The sequence below is a fragment of the Bos indicus genome, chromosome 3 (genome assembly GCF_029378745.1).
Source record: "Bos indicus isolate NIAB-ARS_2022 breed Sahiwal x Tharparkar chromosome 3, NIAB-ARS_B.indTharparkar_mat_pri_1.0, whole genome shotgun sequence".
Classification (NCBI taxonomy): Eukaryota; Metazoa; Chordata; class Mammalia; order Artiodactyla; family Bovidae; genus Bos; species Bos indicus.
The window spans coordinates 106,070,284-106,096,264 of NC_091762.1; the positions used below are offsets into that span (position 1 = coordinate 106,070,284).

At 38.1% G+C, this 25,981-nt stretch overlaps 1 protein-coding gene across 1 annotated transcript in view; it reads right to left on the reverse strand.

The window, feature by feature from the left end:
• Positions 1–1,064: 1,064 nt before the first annotated feature.
• Positions 1,065–25,981, reverse strand: part of ZMPSTE24 (zinc metallopeptidase STE24) — a 43,601-nt gene continuing 18,684 nt past the window's right edge. The window contains exons 7-10 of the mRNA XM_019957743.2: positions 21,645–21,829; positions 7,197–7,301; positions 5,452–5,595; positions 1,065–2,618 (exon numbers count right to left, since the gene is read on the reverse strand). Of these exons, the coding sequence (XP_019813302.2) occupies positions 2,394–2,618; positions 5,452–5,595; positions 7,197–7,301; positions 21,645–21,829 (659 nt within the window). The 3' untranslated portion in view covers positions 1,065–2,393. The remainder of the gene's footprint in view (positions 2,619–5,451; positions 5,596–7,196; positions 7,302–21,644; positions 21,830–25,981) is intronic.

Consider the following 25,981-nt stretch of genomic DNA (forward strand, 5'->3'; position numbering starts at 1 on the left):
CTATAAGGACTCTGAGGCTTGAGACTAGCAAGAGGGGGAAGCCCAATACCCCTCGCCACCCCAGTTCAGCAGGAAGTAGCCAGAAAGACCTCGACGCCCCTATTCCCAAAGAATTGGGCGTCCCATCTCTTGAGGGGGAAATGTTAGGTAGGTAGAATAGGGAAAAGGAGTCCAAAATGGCGGTGGCTAAGACAAGGAAGGTCCGAGGACCAGAGTGAAAACTTCAGGCAGAACAAACAGCACTCCTGGCTAAGCCAAATTTGCATAGGGCAGGCCCAGGTGGAGAAAAAAAACATACAAAAGGAGGAGCCAAAGCATTTTCTCACGGACTCTCTCTCCCGCATGCATGCGTTCTCTCTCTCTCTCCCTCCCTCCCTCCCCACACACTCCTCCACTCTCTTCTCTTCAAGTCTTGGATTCTCCTGCTATCTTCTAAATAAAATAGAGCTGTAATGCTGATTTTAAGAGCTGTAGCACAGTTTGTCCAAGACCTAAGAGCTGTGACGCGCCGAGGGCTTTAATGTCCGTCGCTCCAAATCTTTGTTGTGACGAGACAAAGAACCGAGGAACATACACTCGTGTGACAAAAGGAAGACTGAAGAGGCAGCTGGAGTAGACCAAACAGACCAAGACAATGAGAAGTTACGGGAATGGAGAAGGATGGTTCTGAATGACGCTTCCGAGGAGACTTCAGCAAGAACTGGTAACGCTCTGGAGTGGAGCAGGAGGAAGGCAGTTAAGAGGGCTCTGAGTGAGGTACAGCAATGGTCCTGCCACCACGCAGCACTATGGCTGTTCCTTCTACTCTTCACTACTAGCACTCAGCTCCTCTAGGGTAATAAGCATACATCCTAGGTAACAAATGACAGACAGATTTTGTCAAATCAAAGACAGAGTACATCAATCTGCATTGGCAATTTTTAATGTTTCACTGGTGTAGAACTGAAATTTGTATTTAAAGGCAAGAAAGGAAGGAAAGGCAGTTATCACAGCATGAATTCATATGTAAAAGATGCTGGATAAAATCATAGGACTGTTCCTTAGGAAAATAAATAATGCGATACTAAACTAGAGGCTTATTTTTATTGTTTCCATGTAGAGACATCATCCAAATATCAGCTAAGCAAAAGACTTTCTGGCCAGAGGCCAAGTGCACACAGTTGATCCCACTTTGGAATAAATGCCCAGAAAGTATATACATCACCAGTGGGTGGGACTCTGGGCACAAAGTTGGGTCTCATTCAGAAAGTGAACAGAGATTTGAGTCAAACATGCAGCTTCAGAAACTGGAAATCTTTCATAATGTTTGTCTTGAAAATAAAAATTGCCTGCATATCAAGAACTATAATTTTCTAAAATGGAATTAGGCTTGATTAAATAAAATAGTACTCATGACTTACTGGTAAAAATTAGAAAAATAAAAACAGAAACTTTTCTGTCCAAAGAGATAGAAAATTATATTTTTTCCTGTAACATCATAAGAGAATCATCAGTATTTCACCCTTATGTCTCTTAAAATGGCATTTCTTCTTTCCACAATTCTCCCACTTTTAACAGCAAAACCTGTTTGATATGGCAATTTCTGCTAAGTAAAAGGATGCACAATTTATTGAATACTTAAGAGTATGAATGAAAAAAGCTGAATGTTTGGGATAATACTATATTATCCCTAATGGGATCATACCCACCAGGTGGAAAGAAAGATAAAGACTGAAATTTTCTAAAAAACAAAAAGAAAACCCAATGATTTAAAATACTCTGTACATAATTTCTAATTTTAAAATATCAGAAATTCCTGATCAGTGTATAACGAGAGAGGGAACAGAAATTTGGTAGAATAGTAGAGAGCATATTTCTAACTACTTTCAGTTGTATAACATCAGCCTTACGAATTATCTTTCTTCCTTATTTAAAACACTGATTGGCCAGCTTAAATCATATCAGCATAAAAGTAGAAATAAGTTTCAACTTAGGTATGAGCACAGTGATTCGGGACCACTGTTTCTGCCTTAGAGAGAGAATTCAGAGGTGGTGTTCCCTTTTAAACATATGCCCCCAAATACCTTATATGCAGGTTCCATATAAACATGTAAATAAAACAAGTTCTGTATTTTCTCAAATAATTTTACAAGTTGATGGTAAACTAGATTTTAAAGATAAAACTATGCCTTTAAAAACATTAAGCCTCAAAATTTCATCCAGTGTTTTCTTTAAGAAATGGATTATTAAAATCATTTTTGAAATGAGATATTAAATGTATTTAAAGCTTGGCTTTTCTGTACTTAATCATTTTTCCTTAAAAAAAAAAAAAAAGTTAAAAACATCAAGAGCCAGAACATGCTGCCAGGACAGAAAATAATCAGAAATGTCTTCAGTTGCAGACCCTGGGCCACTCAGTCTTGTTTTGAATTTTTCAGAGCTTGAAGTCTCTCTAGTAGTGGAGGATGAGAATAATGCCACATGGAAAACAACCAGTCAGAAACAGGGAATCCCAAGTTGTCTTTGTTTAGTTTGATTAAAGCAGAATATAAGTCTTTGGCCTTCCCAAGTTTCTTGGCAAATGCATCAGCTTGAAACTCAAATCTGCGGCTGAGGACTGTTAGGCAAAAAGAAAGAACCTGAAAAAGGAAATAAAAGCATTTTAACCACTTCCCCTCTTTGTTGTTACTAAAGCTTTCATGAGCCAATACTGCAGAGGAAGTTCAGCTCAGGACAAGAGAAACAACAAGCCAAAAGAAACCTCACTTGTGTTCTGGAGACCCTAGGGTGGGGGAATTATTAGAAATTGAGCCTTTCCCTCTTTAAGCAGATAGATCAGAAACAGACATATATCCAAAGACATGTCAATCTTAAGAGATACTGACTTCTGAGAACCTGCCATGGGCCAAGCACTGAGTCGGCATTTTACATTCTCCAGCATCCTACAAGGTGATTACTCTTACTCCTGTTTACAGATGAAGAAGGGGTGTCTCAGCAGTGAGACAACTTATTTGTGGTCACACAACAGAAGGTGACAGTGCTGACATTCTTGATGACTCCAAAGCCCATGACACCATCTTTCTCAGAGGTAAGATGTGGTGATTTATATTCAGACTCTTTTTTCCATTAAAAAAAATATTCTTGCTCACTTATCCATCTTTACATGTTAACAACAGTCTTCACTGAGAATATTCCAAGTATACACGTATAGATATATATACATGTATACACACACACTATAGCCTCTAATGATGGCCTCAAAATAGAATTTTCTAGAGTGTTCTGAGCTATGGTAGCTTCATTAGAATAAATATTCAGTCTCTGAGGGTGACTACTAGGAAGGGGACAAGTTTCATTTGAAAATAGAAATTTCTGAGGGAAAAATTATTTATTTGCATACTGAAGTATTAATATTATAAGTTGGATGACATGATGTCTATTTCTTACCTTAAGATACATCAGGCAATAAAGCAAAAAGAAAGTTTAAAGTCTCTCAACTGTACCTCATATTGCCATCAGCAGATCCAGAGCTTCAGCATAAAGTCTGGGAGCTCCTGATATCTTCTTAGACACATTCAAAGCTAATACCTGGCTCCTACCTGAAATTTCTTTCCAGATCTTGAATGTACTTTTTGGGTTATAATCATTAACTAATCTGTCTGTCTACGTGTCTCCTGATTTCAAGGGTCCCAGGGCAGCTGTCCCTTGAACCTCACTGTGACACAAATAAACCCTGAGCAGACACTAGCCCGCGCCCACCTGCTCCACTGTAGGTTTTCAAATCCTTTTGATAAGGCATGTTTCCCATTTCCCAAGAAAATATCACTTTCTTCTTATGACCTCTTAAATGTGGACATAAACGTATGTTTTTCTGTTTAACTACTTAGTCTTTTTGAAATGAATACCCTGGGCTCATTGAGGTTTTTAAAACAGTTGCTAATATCTCTAAATGATATTTCAAATCACTCTAATATCCCACATTTACTTAGCTATTTTTTGATGTGAACTCAACTACTCAAAATAAAGGAGATAAAACCAAAAACTGAGAGGCCAAATTAGATGCCCAAAGCAGATTAACATTACTGGTGCCTTACTTACCAGAGGACACTTAGACACTCAGTCAGAATCCAGTAACTTTTACCTAATGAGTTTGATTATCTGATTTCCCAGTCTATAGTTGGTTGAAGAAGAAAATTAGAAACAAATAATGACCACATCAGAAAGGTACACTGACATTAGCAAGGATTATCAGCTTGACAGTCAGCGAAGAGATTATAAGAAAATTAGTTATATAAATAGCATGACTGCATAAAGAGCAGAAGATTCTGGGACATTTCATACACATAGCTCAGTGTCTTTAAGGCATTCCTGAATTGTGACTGAAGACAGAAATGACAATATCATTATGGTGGTAGTTTAGTCGCTAAGTTATGTCCCATGGACTGTAGCCTGTCAGGTTCCTCTGTTCATGGGATTCTCCAAGCAAGAATACTGGAACGGGTTGCCATTTCCTTCTCCACAGTATCATTACAAGCGGTTCTATAACCTCTTTAAGAAGTAACAATCAGCATACAGCACTTTATAAGTATTCTCAACAAAAGTTAAAAAATTAAAACATTTAGAGTTTAATGATAATAAATCTTACTTCTCTGGAAAATAAATGCACATTCTGTGGACAATGCTATACAAACATGATCTCTTCCTCCCTGTTTTTCTTTCCTGGTGCCTTATACCTCACCCCACCCCCCCTTTTAAGGAGAAAGTTAAAACCTTAACTCTACAACTTGTTCCAAAGAAAGAATTCTTCTGAATGGAGATATCTCAAGATCCCTGATCTCTTGGCTTACTCTGGAAGCTTAATCAATTAGTATGCTGCCATCACTGGATTTATTCATATACAGTCTCATAAATCCATGTCTTATCACATATATGGCGTTCCCCTACTGAGCAGTCATGGAGCAGTGGTTCTCAAACTTTGCTTACCATAAAACATCCAACTTTTCTTCAGAGGATCTGGAGTCAGATGCTAAGTCTATTATGAAGCAGGTGGTCAGGAAATGCAACCAGAGGAACACTGTCATACAATCTGTCTTATCCAGTCATACACACACTCAATTATCAGTTGTTTTGTCCCCTCACATACAGATTTTTGCCAGTACTTGACAAAATGTGGTCTAGGACATAGTGTTCCAATAGTTAATTTCCATCTACCAAGTCTCTGAGGTACATGCTACATGGAGGTTTTCACCACTAAAGTCTAATTCTCCACTTTTTTTCCCCTAACAATATAGAAGCACCTTTTATTTGGGTCTGGGTTTTTCTGCTACATTCTTATACTGGCCAATAAATCAAGGGACTAAACTTGCTTGGTAAAACTATAGTTCTGTTTGTTTCTTTTTTCACTACTCTCAAGGTTCTAGATTTGCAATAGACAAGAGCATATGTGTGATAATTTTAAAGATTATACATTACCTCATTATAAGGTGAAAAAATAAACTGGAAGATGATCAATAGTCCAATCAGAGTGGGCTGGCTGTCATTAAAACCAAATGCAACAAAAAGCTCCTTTCGACCAATTAATACAGCAAACAAGAAAAAACACAGGAAAGAATTCATCTAGAAAGAAGGATACAAAATTTCTAAGTTATTACTAACCGAATTTCATTGTGGGATCAGTAGAACAAGACATCATGCTGTGATTTTTAAGAACGCCGTTAACGTGACCACAGGAAAAGTTACTTAGGTGGTTTTATAGTTTTACTTTTATTCTAAAAGTAGAGAGGGCCTGAGTTGAGGGTATATATATACTAATTCGTTATTAGTGAGCAAATATTGGTTTAGCTGGGTGATTAGGACCTTGGAGCAAACTAGAGGACGGCTAACAAGGAGATGTGGAAAAAAGGTATGTGGGAAAACTTCCAAAACTAGCCCAGAGTATGATAATACTTAGGTCTAATGAGAATCTTCACCGAAACGATTCCACAGCAGAGGAGGCTCTGTCAATGCTCAGGTGGAGAAGATACCTGCTCTGTGGATGTTAGCCAGCTTCTCTGCCCAGCCACTCTAGGATTTGGTCAATTGCTCATGAACAGAGTGGCCATGGTGACAGGGATGGAGTCAATGCATTAATCAACAATGCAGACATTGCCCACTGGCTCCAGCTGAAGTGCCCAATCTATTAGAAGAGGCAATCAACTCCAGCCCTGATGAGGCACCTCCGGGATCAGCCCACTATCCTCACAGTAGGCTATTGGACCCCTTCTTTCATGAATGGAGCAGTGATTTTCCTTATTAAACTGAGTACTTAAATAAATGTGCATTTGGACTTAATGTCTTACTCACTGCCATGTATCCATACAACATAGCTTCCAGCCAAGGCACTCATTTTTATACCTACAGATGTAAGGCAACAGAAAAGTGCCGATAGGAGCAGGTACACAAGCCTTCCCATGCGATCCATTACCCAGAACCAGCTGACCTTTTAGAAAGCTACAAAGACCATTAAAGACGCATCTGAGACCATACATGCTCAGAACCAGTCAAAACAAGAGTGCTATTTCACTCAGAGCCTGAAAACAACGGTCACTCTGTTGGTTTAGTGGTATAAATACCCAAAAGAGGAATGTTACAGAAAGTATTTTCTCCTTTATATTTACTACTTTTTGCAATTTCTTTTCAACGTTTGTACAATGACTTTTTTAAAAGAGAAAAAATGTTTTTTAAAAAGCATTTTAATGTCCAACTTATCTAGGCTCGCTCCTTTTGATCTTCACAGCTCCTACAGCTGAGCAACTGCTAACAACAATAAATATTTATGTAGTACTTACCACATTTCAGGTACTACTCCAAACTCTTTACATGTATTAACTCATTTAATTCTTTCAGTCTTATGAGGTATCATCACTCAACAAGGGAATGGAGGCAGAGCGAGGCTCAGGAGCTCGCCTGAGGTCACAAAGGCAGTAAGTCAGCAAGCTGTAACGTGAAGCCCGGCTACAGAGTCTGTCTTCACTTCTCTACTACGTGAACTCTCATGCCTGCTATGCTTATTGTTTGACTCTCCTGCCATAAAAAGACAATTGTCAGGACTTCCCTAGTTGTCCAGTGGTTAAGATTCTGTGCTTCTACTGCAGGGGGCATGGATTTGATCCCTGGTTGGAGAAGCTGGCAGTGTGGCCAAGAAAAAAGGGGTAGAGAGAGAATTACTCCAGACTTACCTGGCTAATAATGATATTTTTGACTGTGTGTCCCAATTTCCAGTGCCCCAGCTCATGGCCTAGTACAGCAAGCACCTCCTCGTTTTTACATCCTTGTTTCTTATTCTGAATCAAAGAACAAATTGAAAATAAACTATCAAGAAACTTCAAAAAGTTTATCCCTTTTAACCAAGTAAGAGTCCTTTTTAGAGTCTAACTTAAGGAAACAATCAGACTTTCGTGCAAAACTGTTCATTCACTGAACAAAACATTCCTCCAGCCACTCCACATTAGATACTGGGTTAAGCTCAAACATAGAATCATGAACCAGACACACATATTCTGACTGCATGAGTCTAATTTAGGTTAGAAAAAATATAAATCTTTATCAATAGGACAAGAGTTAAATAAATCATGACAAAGTCATGTAACAGCCATATTATAATCCCACTAGAAATTCTGCTTTCAAAGATTATGTTATAACATGGGAAACTGCTCATGATAGTGTCAAACAACATTCATATTATGCATCCATTAGAAACGTTTTGAAAGAGTATGTTCTGACATGGGAACATGGTTCATTAGGTGAAGAAAGCAGGAAACAAAACTAAAAATAAATAGTATGATTCCAATCATGAAAAAAGACAAATGTGTATGTAAAAATACCCAAATAAAGAAAACAGACTGAAAGCATATCAAAATGTTAACAGTTTTTTCTGTATGGTAGAAATACAGTGATGTTTAACTACCTCAGATGATTCCTATTTTCCAAATTATCTACAAATAAGTACATGTCACTTGTGACCTTCAAAAACACCATGTATTGCCATTTTAAAAACTGAGACCTCCAAGTTAAAATGGCAGAAGGAACATTCACATCTAATTTTATTCCCTCCAAAAACCCCAGTAAAACTACAATCAAGAGTTTGTTTGTTTGTTTTAAGACATAAACAGGATAGGGAAAACAGGAGAGCTGGCAATAGTAACAAGATTTTGGAAGCAGGAAAGCAGACAGATAAATAAAAATGGACTAGGCAGGTCAAGAAAGTTGAATCATAAGCCAGCAGTGGAGAAAATATATAGAACCAGTCTGATTTACACTGCAGTGTCTTCAAAGGACCCAGGTACTTCTGAACTGGGAGGAACAGGAAGAGGTTGTGGCAAATATAAGAACTGGGTGAGAGCTGTTTGAGAAATGGTACAGATTCCTCTCCAACTCCACACTCAAGCAAAAGGCAATTGCTCGTCCCTCATCCTGGCAAAAGCCTGAAAGCTCGTTTTGGATAGGGCAAAGAAAAGGACACTTCAGCTGGAAGTTCAGCATAGTTGAAGGCCTGAGAACACCAGCAACAGACCGTGGATTTGCTTACCTAACGGTATGTATGGTACACTGACTACTGAGCACTCCCTCTCCCAAGCTAGCCCTCTCCTCATACCTGGCTTTCAAAACACTGCCCTCCAGACAAAAGCCTGGAAGAGTACTCCCTGGGAACTCTGATCCCTCTACCAGGAAAGACCAGGAGATCCTAACAGGAATTCCCCAACTGCAAGCACCCCTAGGACATACCACAGTGAAGCTCAAAGTTGATAAACCTTATGTACAGGTGCAGAGAACCCAACCAGGCTTTTAGTCCCATTCTCTTACTAAACTCAAAGAAGGTGAAAGTTGCACAGTCGTGTCTGATTCTTTGCGATCCATGGACCGCAGCCTGCCTGGCTCTCCTGTCCATGGAATTTTCCAGGCCAGAGTATTGGAGTGGGTTGCCACTTCCTTCTCCAGGGAATCTTCCCGACCCAGGGACTGAACCCAGGTCTCCTGCATTGCGGGCAGATTCTTTCCCAACTGAGCCACTAGGGAAGCCCATTCTCTTACTAAGGAGTAGACAAGCAATTGTATATATTATAAGATACACAAGGTAAGAGTCAAGATGGAAGACCAGATACAGAAAAAATGCAATATGGAAGAAACAAATCACCTAAGGAGAAAATTTAGAGAGATACTGCTTTCATGGAAAAACTGAAGATACTCTAAAAAATGGGAAATTCAGGACTTCCCTGGTGGTCCAGTGGTTAAGAATCCAACTGCCAACGCAGAGGACATAGGTTTGGTCCTAGGAAGATGCCACATATCTCAGGGCAACTAAGCCTGTGCACCACAACTACCGAGCCTGTGCTTTAAAGCTCGTGCTCTGCAATAAGAGAAGCCGCTGCAGTGAGAAGCCGGTGCACCACAACTAGAGAGCCGCCCTCGCTGGTCGCAACTAGAGAAAGCCTGTATGCAGCAACGATGACCTAGAGCAGCAAAAAAAAAAAAAAAGGGACAGAGAAAAATAATTCTTAGAAATTAAAGCTTAATAGAATGATTGGAAGATGATGTATCTCCCAGAAAATAGAAGAAAGAGATAAGCAAATGGAAAAGCAGGGAAGAAAAGGTAAGAAAGTTCAGTATAAGGAAGCCAACACTCAAATAATAGAACTCTGAAAAGAAAGAATAGAAAAAATAGAGAGGAGAAAATCATCAACAAAACAATTCCAATAAGTCTCCTAGAACCAATGAACTTCAACTTCCAAATTAAAAGGGCCAAATACATACCCAATACAATGGGTAAAAACAGACTCACAAGGTTGTACACTGGAAACTAGTGTAATATTGTATATCAACTTTACTTCAATTTTAAAAAACAAAAGGCACACACCAAGGTATGTGAAATTTCAGAACACAGAGAAAGGATTCAACAATTTTCCAGAAGAATAAAATAAGGTAACATACTGCTGCTGCTGCTAAGTTGCTTCAGTCGTGTCCGACTCTGTGCGACCCCAGAAATGGCAGCCCACCAGGCCCCCCCGTCCGTGGGATTCTCCAGGCAAGAACACTGGAGTGGGATGCCATTTCCTTCTCCAATGCATGAAAGTATTGAAAGTATCTCCAAGTGAAAGTAAAGTCGCTCCACGTGTCTGACTCTTAGTGACCCCATGGACTATAGCCCACCAGGCTCCTCCATCCATGGGATTTTCCAGGCAAGAGTACTGGAGTGGGCTGCTATTGCCTTCTCCAAAGGTAACATACTAAGGATCAGTAATTTGAATGGTTTCAGACACCTCGCCAGCAATGTTGGAATCAAGATGGTGATGGAACAGTGCCTTCAAAATCCTGAGGAAAAAGTATTTTCAATCTAGAAATCTAAATCCCAGTCAAGTGACAGGAAAAAAATGTGACAGAAAAATGAAGGCATTTTGATGCAAGAACTCAAAAACTTTACTTTACTACACAACCTTTCTCAGGAAGGTGCTGGAGGATGTTCTTTACTAAAATGAAGGAGTAAATTAAGAACAAAAAGTCATGGAATACAGAACACAGGAGACCCAGTGAAGGAGAGAAGTGAAGGGAATCTCTAATGGTAAAGGGCAACCCCAGAATGACAACTGTACACTAGATAAAAGAGGAAAACCCATTCGGATTTGAACAATGTGCAAAAGACAATCTGTTGAGGACTGCCATGATCGCACTCTTTCAGTCACCATAGCATCCTTTTAAGCTGAAGAAACGTGTAGAAGATGCACACTATTGAGAGAATACAGTAGATCAACACGGATTTCAACCTAAAGAAAAGGAAAAGGAATACAAGAATGGCCTGGTGGTCCTGTGGCTAAGACTCAGTGCTCCCAAAGCAGGCGGCCTGGGTTTGACCCCTGGTAAGGGAACTAGATCCCACATGCCACCCCACACGCCGCAACTAAGACCTGGCACAGCCAAATATAAAAGAATAACCACAGGGAGGTCTGCTATGAGAGCTGAGAGCAGGACTTCAGAGAAATACCCCAAAGAAAGAGAACAGAGCTCTCTCCCAGGGTGTAGGAGGGATGAGTGGGACTAAAACTAATAAGGTTAATGATGCAATTAACCTTGTAGGAAATTATATTGGGACATGGCAGAAGTTGTGAGAAGAATTAGCAAAAAGAAAAAGGAACACTAAGCACTTTTTTTTTTTTAAGCAGTTATTAAGCAAGAGGGAAAAAAAGGTAACATATTCTCAGCAGTGAAAAGGTACAATATTGTTTAACAATAATGTTTTCAATAGTGTTTTGATATTGGCTGAGAGACGGACATAGAGAACAGACTTATAGATGGGGTGGGGGGTGGGGTGCATGTTGGGGGGTGGAAGGAAAGAGTGGGATGAATGGAGAGTAGCATGGAAATAGCACACTACCATATACAGAAGACAGACAGTGGGAACGTGCTGTATGGCTCAGGGAACTCAAACTGGGGCTCCGTGACAACCTAGAGGGACAGGATGGGGCGGGAGGTGGGAGGGAGGTTCAAAGAAGGGGACATATGTACACCTACAGCTGACTTACGTTGATGTATGGCAGAAACCAACACAATATTGTAAAGCAATTATCCCTCAATTAAAACTAAATAAATTAAACACACACACACAAGAACTGTAACTGGACTATACTGGTAGAATTGGGGGAAGGTAGGAGCAGAGCACATGTTAGGCCAAGAGCTAAATCCTCGTCTACCATGACTAAAAGGCAAGACAGTGTCAGTAGATAATAGTATACATACATTGTATATATAAATGATGTGCATAAATGTCAGAAGAAGCTAACAGAGCTGAAATCCGTAGGGAGAGGAGCCTGACGGGGTGAGAGGCACAGAGAAGGGAGGAACAGGAAACTACTGTATTTCATCATATGCTTTTTTGTACTCTTAACTTTTAAACAATATGTTTGTATTACTTTAATAAAGTTAAATTTAACGTTAAAATTTATTGGACTTCTACTTCCTTAATTTTATCATAGCTCCTCAAACCAACATTAAAATACATATATGTAAATACATATATATATACACACAAAAATATACATACACACATGCATATATATTTTTTTTCTTTCAACACACATGAAGAATAGGTCAGGAAAGATAAAAAAAAAAAAAAAATAACAACAAATGTTGCTAACATGTACCAAACACTGACTATGTACCAGGCCCTCTGTGCTATATACTGTATTATTTATACATCATAATCATGATATGAATTAAGAATACTTATTACCACTTTACAGATGAGAAAATCTAGGTACAGAGAGGTTAGCTAATTTTCCTATGGCCACAAGCCAATAAACAGAAAACCTGGGATTTGAAGCCAAGTAGTCTGATGCCAGAGACCTGTGCTTTCAACTTTTACACAAGTATAGATAGAAAAATAAATTATTCAACATTTATCAAATAAATAATTTTTAGTTAACAAATATGTAATCATTTGTATATTGTTATAGTACTGCTTTTAAAATAAACATAAATGATAGGTGGTCATATGAATGACACAATATAATGTTTACAAAGCCAAATAAAACTCTCATTGTTTATAAACTTTCCAGGTTCAATTTAAATAGTGCCAAGACACAATGAACAATTTCTTATACACACACTCACATGTGCATACCTACATTCACTCACCAATACACACATACTCTGAAAAACATCTAAAAAATGCTTAATAAGGTAAAACAAATATCCTTTTAAACATACAGTTAAGTTTACTTTAAAGTAAGGAAAAGCCAAAGCTGAGGAGTTGAAATTAACATTCCTTGTATAAAACTATGAACGGCTATACTCTGAGTCAAAGAGTGAGCTAGAGGGAAAAAATGCTGGCAAAATAACCCAATTGTGTCAAGCTCACCTAAAGTGGAGAAAAACAAAAGTCTCTTATTGAAATTAAAATCATGGGACTTCCCTGGTAGTCCAGTGGTTAAGACTCCACACTTCCAATGCAGGGGGTATGGATTTGATTCCTGGTTGGGGAACTAAGATTCTGCATGCCCAATGGCATGCGTGGCAAAAAAGAAAGAAAAAAAAGTCAAAAACATTATCTGCATGGACCAGAAAATGCCAAGCTGGCTTGCTAGCACTAGGGGCAACTGATAGAAGCAAATGCAAATGCTCTATTAAGGAATATACCCTAAACCCAGACCCTTCAAGATTCCTGAAGGTTAAGATTACTGAACTATTATGAATTTACAGTAAAAATTATCAAACACTTCAGAAAACAAGCCACAGTAAGTAAGAGTTAGCAGAAACAATACAGGGTTGCAGTAGTTCCTTAAGACTTCAGATAATGGAACCATCAGATACAGAATATGAAATAAACAAAGAAGGGTGGGCTTCCCAGGTGGCGCTAGTGGTAAAGAACTTGCCTGCTAATGCAGGAGATGTAAGAGATGCGGGTTCAATCCCTGGGTCGGGAAGATCCCCTGGAGAAGGGAATGACTACCCACTCCAGTATTCTTGCCTGGAGAACTCCATGGATAGAGAAGCCTGGAAGGCTATAGTCCCTGGGGTCGCAAAGAGTCAGACATGACTGAAGCGACTTAGCACAGCAAACATACAAACAAGGGAACTGAAAACATGAGAAAGGAAAAAGAGGCTACCAGAAATGACTGATTTCAAAAAGAACCAAACAGAACTTTAAAACACAATGGACTGGTCAAAGAACAGACTAAATATAGCTAAAGAAAGAATCTATGAACTGGAATGTGGAGCTCCAAGAGACAAATTTAAAAGTGTCAGCATCTGTGGGAGACAGAATGAGATGGTATAACATTCATCTAACTGGAATTCCAGAAAGATAAACTGGGGAGAATGGGAAAGAAGCAATACTCAAAGATAAAACCTGTGGCGGATTCATGTCAATGTATGGCAAAACCAATACAATATTGTAAAGTAAGCCTCCAATTAAAATAAATACATTTAAAAATAAATAAATAAATAAAACAAAACAAAAAAAGATATAATGGAAAAAATTTTTTAAACTTCAGGAAAAGACATGAGTCCTTATAGGAGCTACAATACATCCCAAGCAGGACTGGGATAAAGTTCATACTTGCACAACACAAAAATCAAAGAGAAATCTTAAGAATAACCAGAAAGAACTAAAAAATAAATAAGTAAAAGACAACTAAGCTCAGAGCAGACTTTTTCAACAGGAACAAAGGAAACCAGAACAAAATAGAATGGTATCTTTAAAGTGCTAGGAGAAACAGCTGTCAATCTTGGATTGACATCAAGAATGAGAGCAAAATAAAAACAAAACCAGAATTTTCCAAAGAAATTTCTACATATATACAATGGAGTATTACTCAGCCATTAAAAAGAATACATTTGAACCAGTTCTAATGAGGTGGATGAAACTGGAGCCTATTATACAGAGTGAAGTAAGCCAGAAAGAAAAACACTAATACAGTATACTAACGCATATATATGGAATTTAGAAAGATGGTAACAATAACCCTGTATACAAGACAGCAAAAGAGACACTGATGTATAGAACAGTCTTTTGGACTCTGTGGGAGAGAGAGAAGGTGAGATGATTTGGGAGAATGGCATTGAAACATGTATAATATCACATATGAAACGAGTCGCCAGTCCAGGTTCGATGCACGATACTGGATGCTTGGGGCTGGTGCACTGGGACGACCCAGAGGGATGGTACGGGGAGGGAGGAGGGAGGAGGGTTCAGGATGGGGAACACATGTATACCTGTGGCGGATTCATTTTGATATATGGCAAAACCAATACATTATTGTTAAGTTAAATAAATAAATAAATAAAATGAAAAAAAAAAAAAAAAGAAATTTCTAAAGTATATACTTCTGGAAGAAGCAAAGTAATTTCTAAAAGGAATGTGTGAGGGGCTTCCCTGGTGATCCAGTGGTTAAGACTCCATTCTTCCACTGCAAGGGACGTGGGTTTGATCCCTGGTCGGGGAGCTAAGATCACACATGCTGCATGCAGCCAAAAAGAAAAAAGAAAAATGAACAAGATAAAACTAAAATATAACATGAAAGGGGTCATTAGATCAAACTGTTTATTTAAGGTTCCTGGATTGTTTAGGAAGCAGTGAAGATATTGTATATTTTAAGATTTTAGGCTTTGTGGGCATGATTTATTTTTAATAGCAACCATAAAAGAACAGTCACATATGAACCTTCAAACCTAAATGAAAACGCAAATGTAATTTTTTAAAAACCTTCCATCAGGGTACTCTTTCTACCCCCTTCTGATGCCTATGTCAGAAGCTTTCTCTATCTCCTTTATACTTTAATAAAACTTAAAAAAAATAAAAAATAAAAACCTTCCATCATTTCTAAAAATAAAGCAGAAGGAGATGTATGTTTGGGGTGGAGCTGGGGTGGGGGGATATGAAAAGGATAAAGGGGAAAAAAGGGCATAAAATAATATGGCAGAAACAATTTAAAATATATCTGTAATCACAATATACGTGAACAAACAAAGCTAGTCAAAAAAAAGCTAGTGTCAGTTTGGATTTAAAAGCAACCATAACCACAAAGTATATCTATGTGTGAGACAAATATACATGGTAAGGTTAAAAGTAAAAGGATGAAAGTGATATGGTGATGGCTTCACATTAAGAATATACTTAAAAAACACTAAATTGTACACTTTAAAATGGTTACAATGGTAAATTCTATCTCGATACTATTTTTAAAAAGTTAAAGGATGACATCCAGCAAATATTAACCAATAGTTATATGGTGTCGCTGTATTAACACCAGACGAAATCAACTTAAAGGCAAAAAGGATTATTAAAGAAAGTAACAAAAGAATGATAAAAGATTCAATTTACCTGGAGGACACATAATTCTAAATGTATATGTTCCTAATACTAACGCCTCAGGATATATTCATTTAAAATTATCAGACTTACAAAGAAAATCTGACAAATGTATCATAATAGAGAATGTTAACACATCATATCAATTAAGACATCAAGCAAATAAAATGTCAACAAAGATATAAAAATTTAAACAAAATAATAAAAAAGCTTAAAAAAAAACAGCTTCATCTATGGGAGACTTATCAGTTCTGCAGCAAGCAATGAGAGAATATATATTCTAGAAAGTGAAGGCTAACAGTTTTGAAATAAACTCCAGCTACTTAAAAGAGTGAAGTACAAATAGATGAACATGGAACTGATTTTGTTTTCTACACCTTAGAAAAACACAACCTAATGGGAACACAGGCAGCAAAATACTGGAATCCAGCTATTCTACCAGTTTTCCATTTCTTCACCAATTCCTCATCTTTAAGGAAAATGACCACTTAAAAACAAGGCTGGGTAGATGCATGAAAAAGAGGGATAGATTAAAAGTGATTGGCAAGACAGCTTTTACATTTACTATCTCTTTTCCTTTTAAAGATCAGAATCTAGGTCAGAATACACTTGGCAGAGAAAGTAAAGAAAGAGCTAACTAGCCTAGTTTCTTAAATGGCTAAGAAACACGTGTACCTGCGCCTTCAGGGAATGGCCATCAAGAGGGAAGAACAAAGCACTAATTAATAGACATCTATTCTAAGGGGGAAATTAAGAGATGTAACTGAAGATTTCCATACAAAAATATTCATTGCAAGAATATTTTTAACAGTAAAAAACTGGAAACCCATATACCCAATAAGAGGAAAAATGATTTTTAATAAAAAAAAAAAAACAGAAATAGATATAGTAAGATGTTTATGGTTAGTTGGATTACTCATGTTTTCTAATTTATCTATTACTTTAGTAATAAGCAAAATAGGCTGCTATGTTTAATAATAATAACAGTTTCCATTCATTAAATGACCTATGAACCAGACATTGTATTATTAGATATTTTACAAACAGTTTGTTAATCTCCACTACTACAAGGCAGCTATCATCAGCCTCATTGCTTCTTAATCTGAACTATGAATTAATCCTTTTATAAAACAAGCAGGTCTCTATTAGAAAACATAGGCTCTTGTATCTTGGTTTTATGTCTGCGTTTAGGAAGTTATTCAGAACTCCATGCAGTCATGTTCAAAGATATGGAATGACAAGAGCTTAAATAAGGGTCATTTTTGCAAAAATGAAACTTGTTTATTTGTAATAGATTCTTAAGATAAAATTGGATTTTCTTTTCTTCCCATGCTAATTTTACATATAAGAAAAAAAATAAGTATCTTTCTCTTTTCTATAGCACTTTCCTTTTCATAAAATAAAATTCACAAGCTGATTCATTGGATCCTCACAACAGCAAGCTGGGCAAGATGGGAAGTACTATCTTCATTTTAGAGACGGCAGAAAGTTAAAATGTCTTAAGATTATCATGCTAATAAGCAGTGGGTAAAACCCAAATTCACACCTATGGATCTTGTCCTCTTTCTATTATACTTATCAACTGGGAAGACATTCACATGACCTTGGCTCTTGCTGGGGAAATACTTGTTTTCTTCTATAAAGGGACAGTTTTTATATATTTAAATTTTTCCTTTCACTTAAAATGCTTTTGAGACAGGTTGTTCTAATTACTGAATTTGTCTTCTGAAGGATAAACTGCAGGGAGAAAGTCTCCTAGACTTCTTTTAAAATGTGAATAGCCAGTATAGAGATACTCATCGAAATGTTAATAATATTTATCTCTAAGAAGAGGGATTTAGTTTTCTTCTTTAAACATCTGCTCAAATTGAAACACTTCATCCTCTCTACACTCTCCAGACTTAAAGTCATTTCTGCATTCCCCACTGTGTTGTATTAATACGTGTAGTAGGTATACAGTAGCAGGTGCTGAATAAACCACTATATCCTAAACTTCTGCCACACTTGTGTATCCGCTGTGTGATTATTTAATATCTTTTTAAAAATAAATTCACTTTTTAACTTAGCCTTATCCCAAATGACAATTTTCATGAAATCATGATACACTAGTTTGATCTTTTTCCTAATATTCATTAATACACATATAGCCATTCAAATTTCAAATATTGATATCCTACCAAAATCACCTCACCTGTATACATGCACTAAAAAGCAATACATGAGATTTGGGTCAATCTTTGACTTTCTCCTTCAGTCTCCACAATAGCAATCACCATAAGTCCTTTAAATCCATCTTTTATTATGACTCCACACTTATTCTGACCTCTCACTCTAGTGTAGGCCCTTATTTCATGCCTATCTTGGTGATCCTGATGCAGTAAGTCCCTAGTAGTCCCCTTTGCCTCTAATCTTTGCTCTATCATATATGTTGCCATCAAATCTTAAACTTCCTAAAACAAGCTTTGGCCTCTTTCTCCCAAGGGATCTTCCTGACCCAGGGATTGAACCTGGGTCTCCTGCATTGCAGGCAGATTCTTTATCATCTGAAACACCAGGGAAGCCCCTTGGCCTCTACCCAAATCAATCAAAACTTTTCAGGTCACTGAAAACAACCACTAGAATGTCTTCAGGAAGAAGTACTTTACAAACTGGTCCCGGCCTACCTTTCTATCCCCTTCTGCAAGAATCCATTTATTCATTAGTCTTAGAATAGCCATTGTGCAGTTGTTTTTATAACTTTATTCATTACATATCTTCATCCTGAAAAGCTCCAGCCCCAAGTCAAAATTCTGCCTAGTTCAAATATTTCCTCTCTTTTAAGAAATCTGTCTAACCATTAGAATCTGCATTCATTTCTTAATTTCTAAAAGTCACACTATTTCAGCCACTTATTTACCACCCCCTGCCTTAAACTATGAGCCACATCTAGTCTCCTCTACTACAGGTTCTCTAGGGCAAGACTATGTAATTTATACATACATGCTAAAATATTTGCATCTGGACTTCCTCGTGGTACAGTGGATAAGAATCTGCCTGCCAAAGCAGGGGACACTGGTTCAATCCCTGGTCTGGGAAGATTCCACATACTGAGGAGCAATTAAGCCTGTATGCCATAACTACTGAACCCATGCGTCACATCTACTGAAGCCTGTGCTCCACAACAAGAGAAGCAATGGAAAGGCTGCAGGCCACAACAAAGAGTAGCCTCCACTCACCACAACCAGAGAAAGCCTGCATGCAGCAATGAAGACCTGGCACAACCACAAACAAAATAATTTTTTTTAATTTTAAAAAATTAAATTTTTGCAGCTATCAATGAAATAAAGCAGGCTCTTTAAGAAGCTAGCAAAATAACTCAAACTCCACTCAACATAGTTCAAAAGACTAACCTTTTCTAAGATCTAAACCAAACCTTTTCTAAGATTGCTAAACCAAAGAATACTGTTCTCATAGATACTGTGTTAGATGTGTTAAGTCACTTCAGTCATGTCCGACTCTTTGTGACCCCATAGCCCACCAGGCTCCTCTGCCCATGGGATTCTCCAGGCAAGAATACTAAGTGGGCTGTCATTTCCTCCTCCAGGGTCTCATAGATACTGCTGCTGCTAAGTCGCTTCAGTTGTGTCCGACTCTGTGCGACCCCACAGATGGCAGCCCACCAAGCTCCCCTGTCCTGGGATTCTCCAGGCAAGAACACTGGAGTGGGTTGCCATTTCCTTCTCCAATGCATGAAAGTGAAAAGTGAAATTGAAGTTGCTCAGTCCCGTCCGACTCCTAGCAACCCCACGGACTGCAGCCCGCCAGGCCCCTCCGTCCATGGGATTTTCCAGGCAAGAGTACTGGAGTGGGTTGCCATTGCCTTCTCCCTCATAGATACTAAAGGTCAGTAATTTCATTAGATTGCTTGAAACCAGCAGACCACTATCTAACACGCAGGTCTGGCTATCGTCATCTACCCTGTATGTAGATACCACTTCAGCAAGTTGACCTGCTGAACGTGCATGATTCCCCAGTGTTCTTACCTGGTTACTCTTTCTGGACTTCAGTTTTCCTATCTATAAGATGACCTTAAGAGCTCTTACTAGCTTAAAATCCTATGATCCTTGGTCAGACCAAAATGACTTTTATCCCAATAGCCTGATAAAATAAATCTATTAAAAAAAAAATACAATCCAAAGAGTTAACCCTCATCCAATGCTATTTAACCCCTTCACATTTTGTTCCATCTAGATATTTATAACAGTCCAGGCACTCTATTAGACCATCTCTTTAAAATCAAAACAGATGCTCAATGATAACAGTTTTTTCTACTGGTACTCAGAGTACACAGGTTTTTCTCATGTATTATTTCATTTAATCTTCACAACCCTAAAAGGTAGGCATCTTTATCTCAGTGTTTTTCAACTAGCAGTGATCTTGCCTCCTCTTTCCCAACCCTGGGGACATCTGGGAATATCTAGTGACATTTTCCATTGTCACAATTGCTGGGAAAGGAGGGACTGATACTGGCACCTGGTAGGGAGAGGCCAAGGATGCTGCTAAACATCTCATGAGGCACAAGACAGCCTCCCACAGTGAAAAACTATCTGGTCCAAGATGTCAACAGTTTCAAGATGAGAGCCCCTGCTGGCATTGTCTATCAGTTAAGAAATCAAAGATTTAGAGAGCTTAACTTATTTGCACAGTTACACAGATCTCAAATCATCTCTGAATGCCATCAAAGCCGATGACACGTCCCATCACATATGCAACTACTAGAGACTGTTTCTGATTAAACATATATTGTTTTCTTATCACCGTCTCCCCTTCCCCATTTAGTCTTGGTATACTTTGCTAAGTCACTTCAGTCGTGTCCGACTCTGTGCGACCCCATAGACGGCAGCCCACCAGGCTCCCCCGTCCCTGGGATTCTCCAGGCAAGAACACTGGAGTGGGTTGCCATTTCCTTCTCCAATGCATGAAAGTGAAAGTGAAGTCGCTCAGTCGTGTCCGACTCTTAGCGACCCCATGGATTGCAGCCTACCAGGCTCCTCCGTCCATGGGATTTTCCAAGCAAGAGTACTGGAGTGGGGTGCCATTAGATTTTGCTAATTACCATCAGTTGACCTCATCTAGAAGATTCAGAAGAAGCTTTCTCAGACTATAAGGTCAGATTAAAGAAATCTCTTCTCTTATGCTATCACTGCATCCAGTATATATAGCTTTGCTGCTGCTGCTACCATATGGAGCTGTGCTTGTATGACTTTCTCCCCTTTAGACTATAAGCTCCTTGACAGCAAGGTTTCCCTATTCGTTTCTGAATTCCAAAGAAAGTATCGCAGCAGAGTTTACAATTCATAAATGTTTGTTAAGCAAACAAAAGAAAACTGACCAAGTTACACAGTATACTCCAAAATGCACAGCTACTAAATGACAACAGGATTCAGATTTAAGTCTCTCCATCACCAAAGCCTATAATTACTACATTCTCAGTGAAGTTAAAAATGAGATGATTATTATCTCCTCTTTATCTTGTCTGTGGGAATTCTTCAATCATAAACATATCAGGAATTATATATAAAGTCCCTGTTTTAAAAACAGTTTATAATCATACAAATTTTCCTATCTTATACTTGTGAACATTCTGTGAAAGCTTGAAAGATAGTTAACATGTAACAACAGTGATATTCTTTCCCAAATACCACAATTATAAAGGGGCAGTTATATTTTTATTTGATAGTCTCCCTGAGTTCAACACTCACTACATAGAAATTAAGGTTATTTTGAGCTGTCACAGAAACTGTTTATAAAAACTAAGCCAGGGTCTCTTAGGAAAAGAAGAACTCACTTTAACTTTAGCTTTTATTTCTTCACTGTCCCCTTCTCCATCATTGCGGGGTTCCATGCCAGACTCCTCCTGGATGTCTTTGTTTAGTACAGAATACTCTTCTAGTAGAGTGTCAAACAAAACTATTCGCTTGTTCTTGAAGAAGCCATAAAAATAAGCATTGCTGTGGGAAGAGCGTTTAGATCCTAAGGAAAAGACAGTTCAAAGCATGGAAAATAATTAAAAAGTCTGGGGTCTTTTGGAGAGATGCCTAGAAACTGAATTACTGGAAAGGACGTTAACATTTTCAAATTGTTTAATACCTGAAGAATATTATATCAACATAAATCACTACCAGCAGTGGAGAGTGTCTGTTTCTCTTCAGTCATAATAACAAATATTTATGCTCGTTGCAGCTTTCTAACAATAAATAAATAAAGCCTAAATATCCAATGGTCGTGGAATGATTCAATTATGATAAAGCTATGAGTTGGAATTTTAAGCAGCCAGAAAAAAACTATACTTTTAAAATATTTTAACAAGATAGGAAAAGCTCACCAACATACTGAAAAGGATATAAAACTTCGTGTATACAAAGTTCCATTACTGTTGTGAAAAAATGTACATGTAAATAGAAAAGCCTAACACAAGCCTATTAAGAAATATATTAAAATACTGAAGTGTTTATCACTGGCTTATAGAAACATGGATTTTTGTTCCCTCCTTTACACTTTCTTCTCTTCCAAAGCTTTTAAAGTAAATATACTTATTTAATCAGAAAAAATTAAAACTATCTTAAAATCAACTAGAAAAAAAGCCCTAAATTTTTAGCAGTGGCTAACAGTAGCTAAACTATGGTTGATATTTATTTTCTTCTTTATATTTTTCTTTATTTTCATTATATTTTATGTTCTGTCATGTGCAGTGAATTTACTGGTTAACAATAAACTTTAAGTTCCAATCTTGGCTCTGCCATGTATTAATTGTATAAATGCAAGAAACTTTCTTAATTTCTTTAAGCTTTATTTTCCTGTTTATGATATGAGGCTAGGACTTTTTGGTTTGATTGCCTGGAAGTTAAGAGCCAAACATGTGGTCCAATTTTATCAATGATATAGGATCTTAGCATCTGGAAAGTTGTGTATCTGCATCTTATATTTCTATCTTTCCTAATTTTTGAATTAATTTAAAAATATTTCTTAGAAGTTACCTGAAGTTATCTATGGAAATAGGCAGATAAGCAAAACAAAATTAATGTCTTAGTATCTCCCACTGGCCCAAGGATCTCAAAGTATGGCCCAAAGAATGCCTACACCAAAATCACCTACAGGTACTTGTTAGACATAAACAGTAGAAATATCCAATAAGTCAAAATGTCTGGGAATGGGGCCAAGGAATCTTTTAACAGATTCTCCAGGGAATTCTTATACTCACTGAAGTTTAAGACCATAAGCTCTTGTATCACTGTGCCTTGCATGTAGCATTTATTCAATAATGCTTGTTTACTGAATAGATTTATCGTACCATTTGAGGTATGAAGTAACATATCTGAGAATTCTGAACACCAAAATGTCCTATGTGATTGTACGGCACTGCCAGCTGTCTCTTTATCTTTTGTTTATGATGTCTTATCTTAATCAACCTCTCAGCAGCATCTGATAAAGTTGAGCATTCCCTCCTTGAAACACTTTCTTCTCTTATCCCAATAGAAACACCATCTTCTCCTCATTTTCTTCCTACCTCAGTGGTCTCTCCTCCTCAGCCTCCTTTGCCCACTCTTCCCCCTCAGCTGACCCTGACCTGAGCCCCCTTCTCTTCTCTGAATGCCCTCATCCATGGAAGTATCTACATGCCAGATACTTTCCAGACCATTATGTCCAGCCCTGGCCTCTCCCTAGAACTCTGGACTCATATCCAGCTGCCTATTTGACAAGCCTACATCTCCACAAGGATGTCTATAGTGCATCTTTGTTGTTTATATTCTCATGTGTCATTTTCTCCCTGACCAGTATTAGAATCCCCTTGCAGAATTTAGGGAATTTGGCATCATGCAAGCCTTGTGAGAGATTGCTTCTCATTTAAGAAATCCAAAAAAGCTGGATATCTGCTTCCCCAGCACTCCTGACAGCTAGCCCAGTGCCCTGGCTCAGTCCATCAGATGCACCCACTGGGGACTCTGAATAGTAGCTAATTACACGAGGAAGCAGGGCAGTGAGAAATTAATTCTGCAGGTGCTAGTGGGAGGGTGTTAGAGATGCAAACTGCTAAACTCCAACAGCAGTGTCCTCACCAGACTGGTTCTTCAGGGTGATTCTGAGTTCCTAGTCTCCCAGTGAAGAGCCCATTTACCAAGTTTGGCAAATTTAACTTTCCTGTGATCTTGTGACTTATCAAATATTGTTTCAACAAGGAATTTTTCACGTTAAATTAACCATAGTTGGTTTCTATGGCTGACTTGCAACTAATTATTGCTTGTAGAACTCTGGTACAATATTCAATAGGTATCTCAAATTATAACACACCTAGCAGAACTTCAACTCTCACATACTTGTTCTTCTCCCAGTTTTTTCCCATCTCAGTAGCCTATCATTTATCCAATCATTTAGGCCAAAAATCTAAGTCATTATCTTTGAGGTCTCTTGCTCTCTTATTCCTTTACATGTCATCTATTATCAAGTTCCATCAACCCTACCTCTAAAACACATCCCTGATACACCCACTTCTCTCCATCAATTACTACTGTTGTTGAGGTTCAGTCGCTAAATTGTGTCCAATTCCTTGCAACCCCATGGACTGTAGCCCACCAGGCTCCTCTGTCCATGGGATTTCCCAGGCAAGCATACTGGAGTGGGCTGCTATTTCTTCCTCCAGGGAATCTTTCTGATCCAGGAATCGAACCCAGGTCTCCTACACTGGCAGGTGGATTCTTTACCACTGAGCCATCAGGATAGACTACTCTAGTCTAATAACCATTCTCTCCTCCTGAATGGCACCAGCCTTCTGACTGCTCACACTGCTTCTACTCTAGCCTCCCTACCAACTTCTCTATATAGCAACCTAAGATAGGTTAAAAAGTAAAAACCAAGGCCATGTCACTTTCCTGCCTAAAACCTTCCATAGCTTTATCTGTGGACTGAAAATTCAAGATTCTTACCCTGATTTACAAAGGCCTATGTGGTCTGACTCTTGCCTATGTCTCAGATTTTATGTCAAAACACTTTCCTGCCATGCGGCAGCCACACTGGACTTTTTTCTTGAAAATATCAAGCTCTGGACAGTCTCCCCATGGATGGCTCCTTCCTTCAGATCTCAGTTTAAACTCATTTGCTTGGAGAAGTCTTGTCTAATGACCTAATCTAAAGCATCTACTCAGCCATTCTTCGTCACTTCACACCAGTTTAATTCTCTGTGCAGTACCTGCTCTCTGATGTTTTCTGAGAGCAAGACTACTGGTTTTTCACTTGGTTTTTCCTTTCAGTTTACAAATCCATAATATGTGTTGCTACTGTTAGTGACAACATTCATTCACTCAAAATATTTTTGAGGATTGTTACCATTATTAACAACAACAAAAATATGCATTACAGATGAGTAACTTCTGTTTAGCAGAGGTAAGTGCCCTAAAGTAAAAAAGGGACTGTGTCATAGAACTAGAATTTAAACCCAAGCCTGTTGGCTCCACAACCTGACCTCTGAAATGCTACCCCCACTACTCAAATCTTGATTTTCCCGTAAAGTCCCATATAACCCTCCATAAAGCCTTCTCTATTTCAGCTAAAATCATATAGTACTGATAGTATATTTCACATATCTTCTCAATTACCTCTATTGCCATAGCATTAGCATTCACATTTTCTGATTATAACTTAAGTGGTCGGCAACTTAGGTTGCTCCCTCAGTAAAAGTGCCTCAGAGATTGTTCTAATATACTCATCATTGTGCTACTAGTTTAATATTAATTAAAAGAATAATAATCTCAGAGGCTAAAGAAGTAGTATGCATTGGTTTATTTTTCTACCATTTCCCCATAGACACGTTCCAACTGTGCCTTCAGTTGGCCACCAAATGTCTAAGATTTCTTTACTCTTCTGGTTACTGTTAATTCATCTTTCCTTGATGAAAGACTCCTTGAGACTTTAGTAGTCTTACACAAGCTAACGTAGATGGCTTAACTCTCAAAAGCAGTCATCAGAAAAGCAGAATATAACTAATATAAAGTACTCAGTGGTACCAGCCTTGGGTAATTTGCAGGTGAACACTGGAAGTCTTGGGGGAGATAAAGCCAATAACACTGGTTTTGTTTCCAAGCCCCCAAACCAGTGCCAATGGGATCTGAATCCAAAGCCAGAGTCCAATTC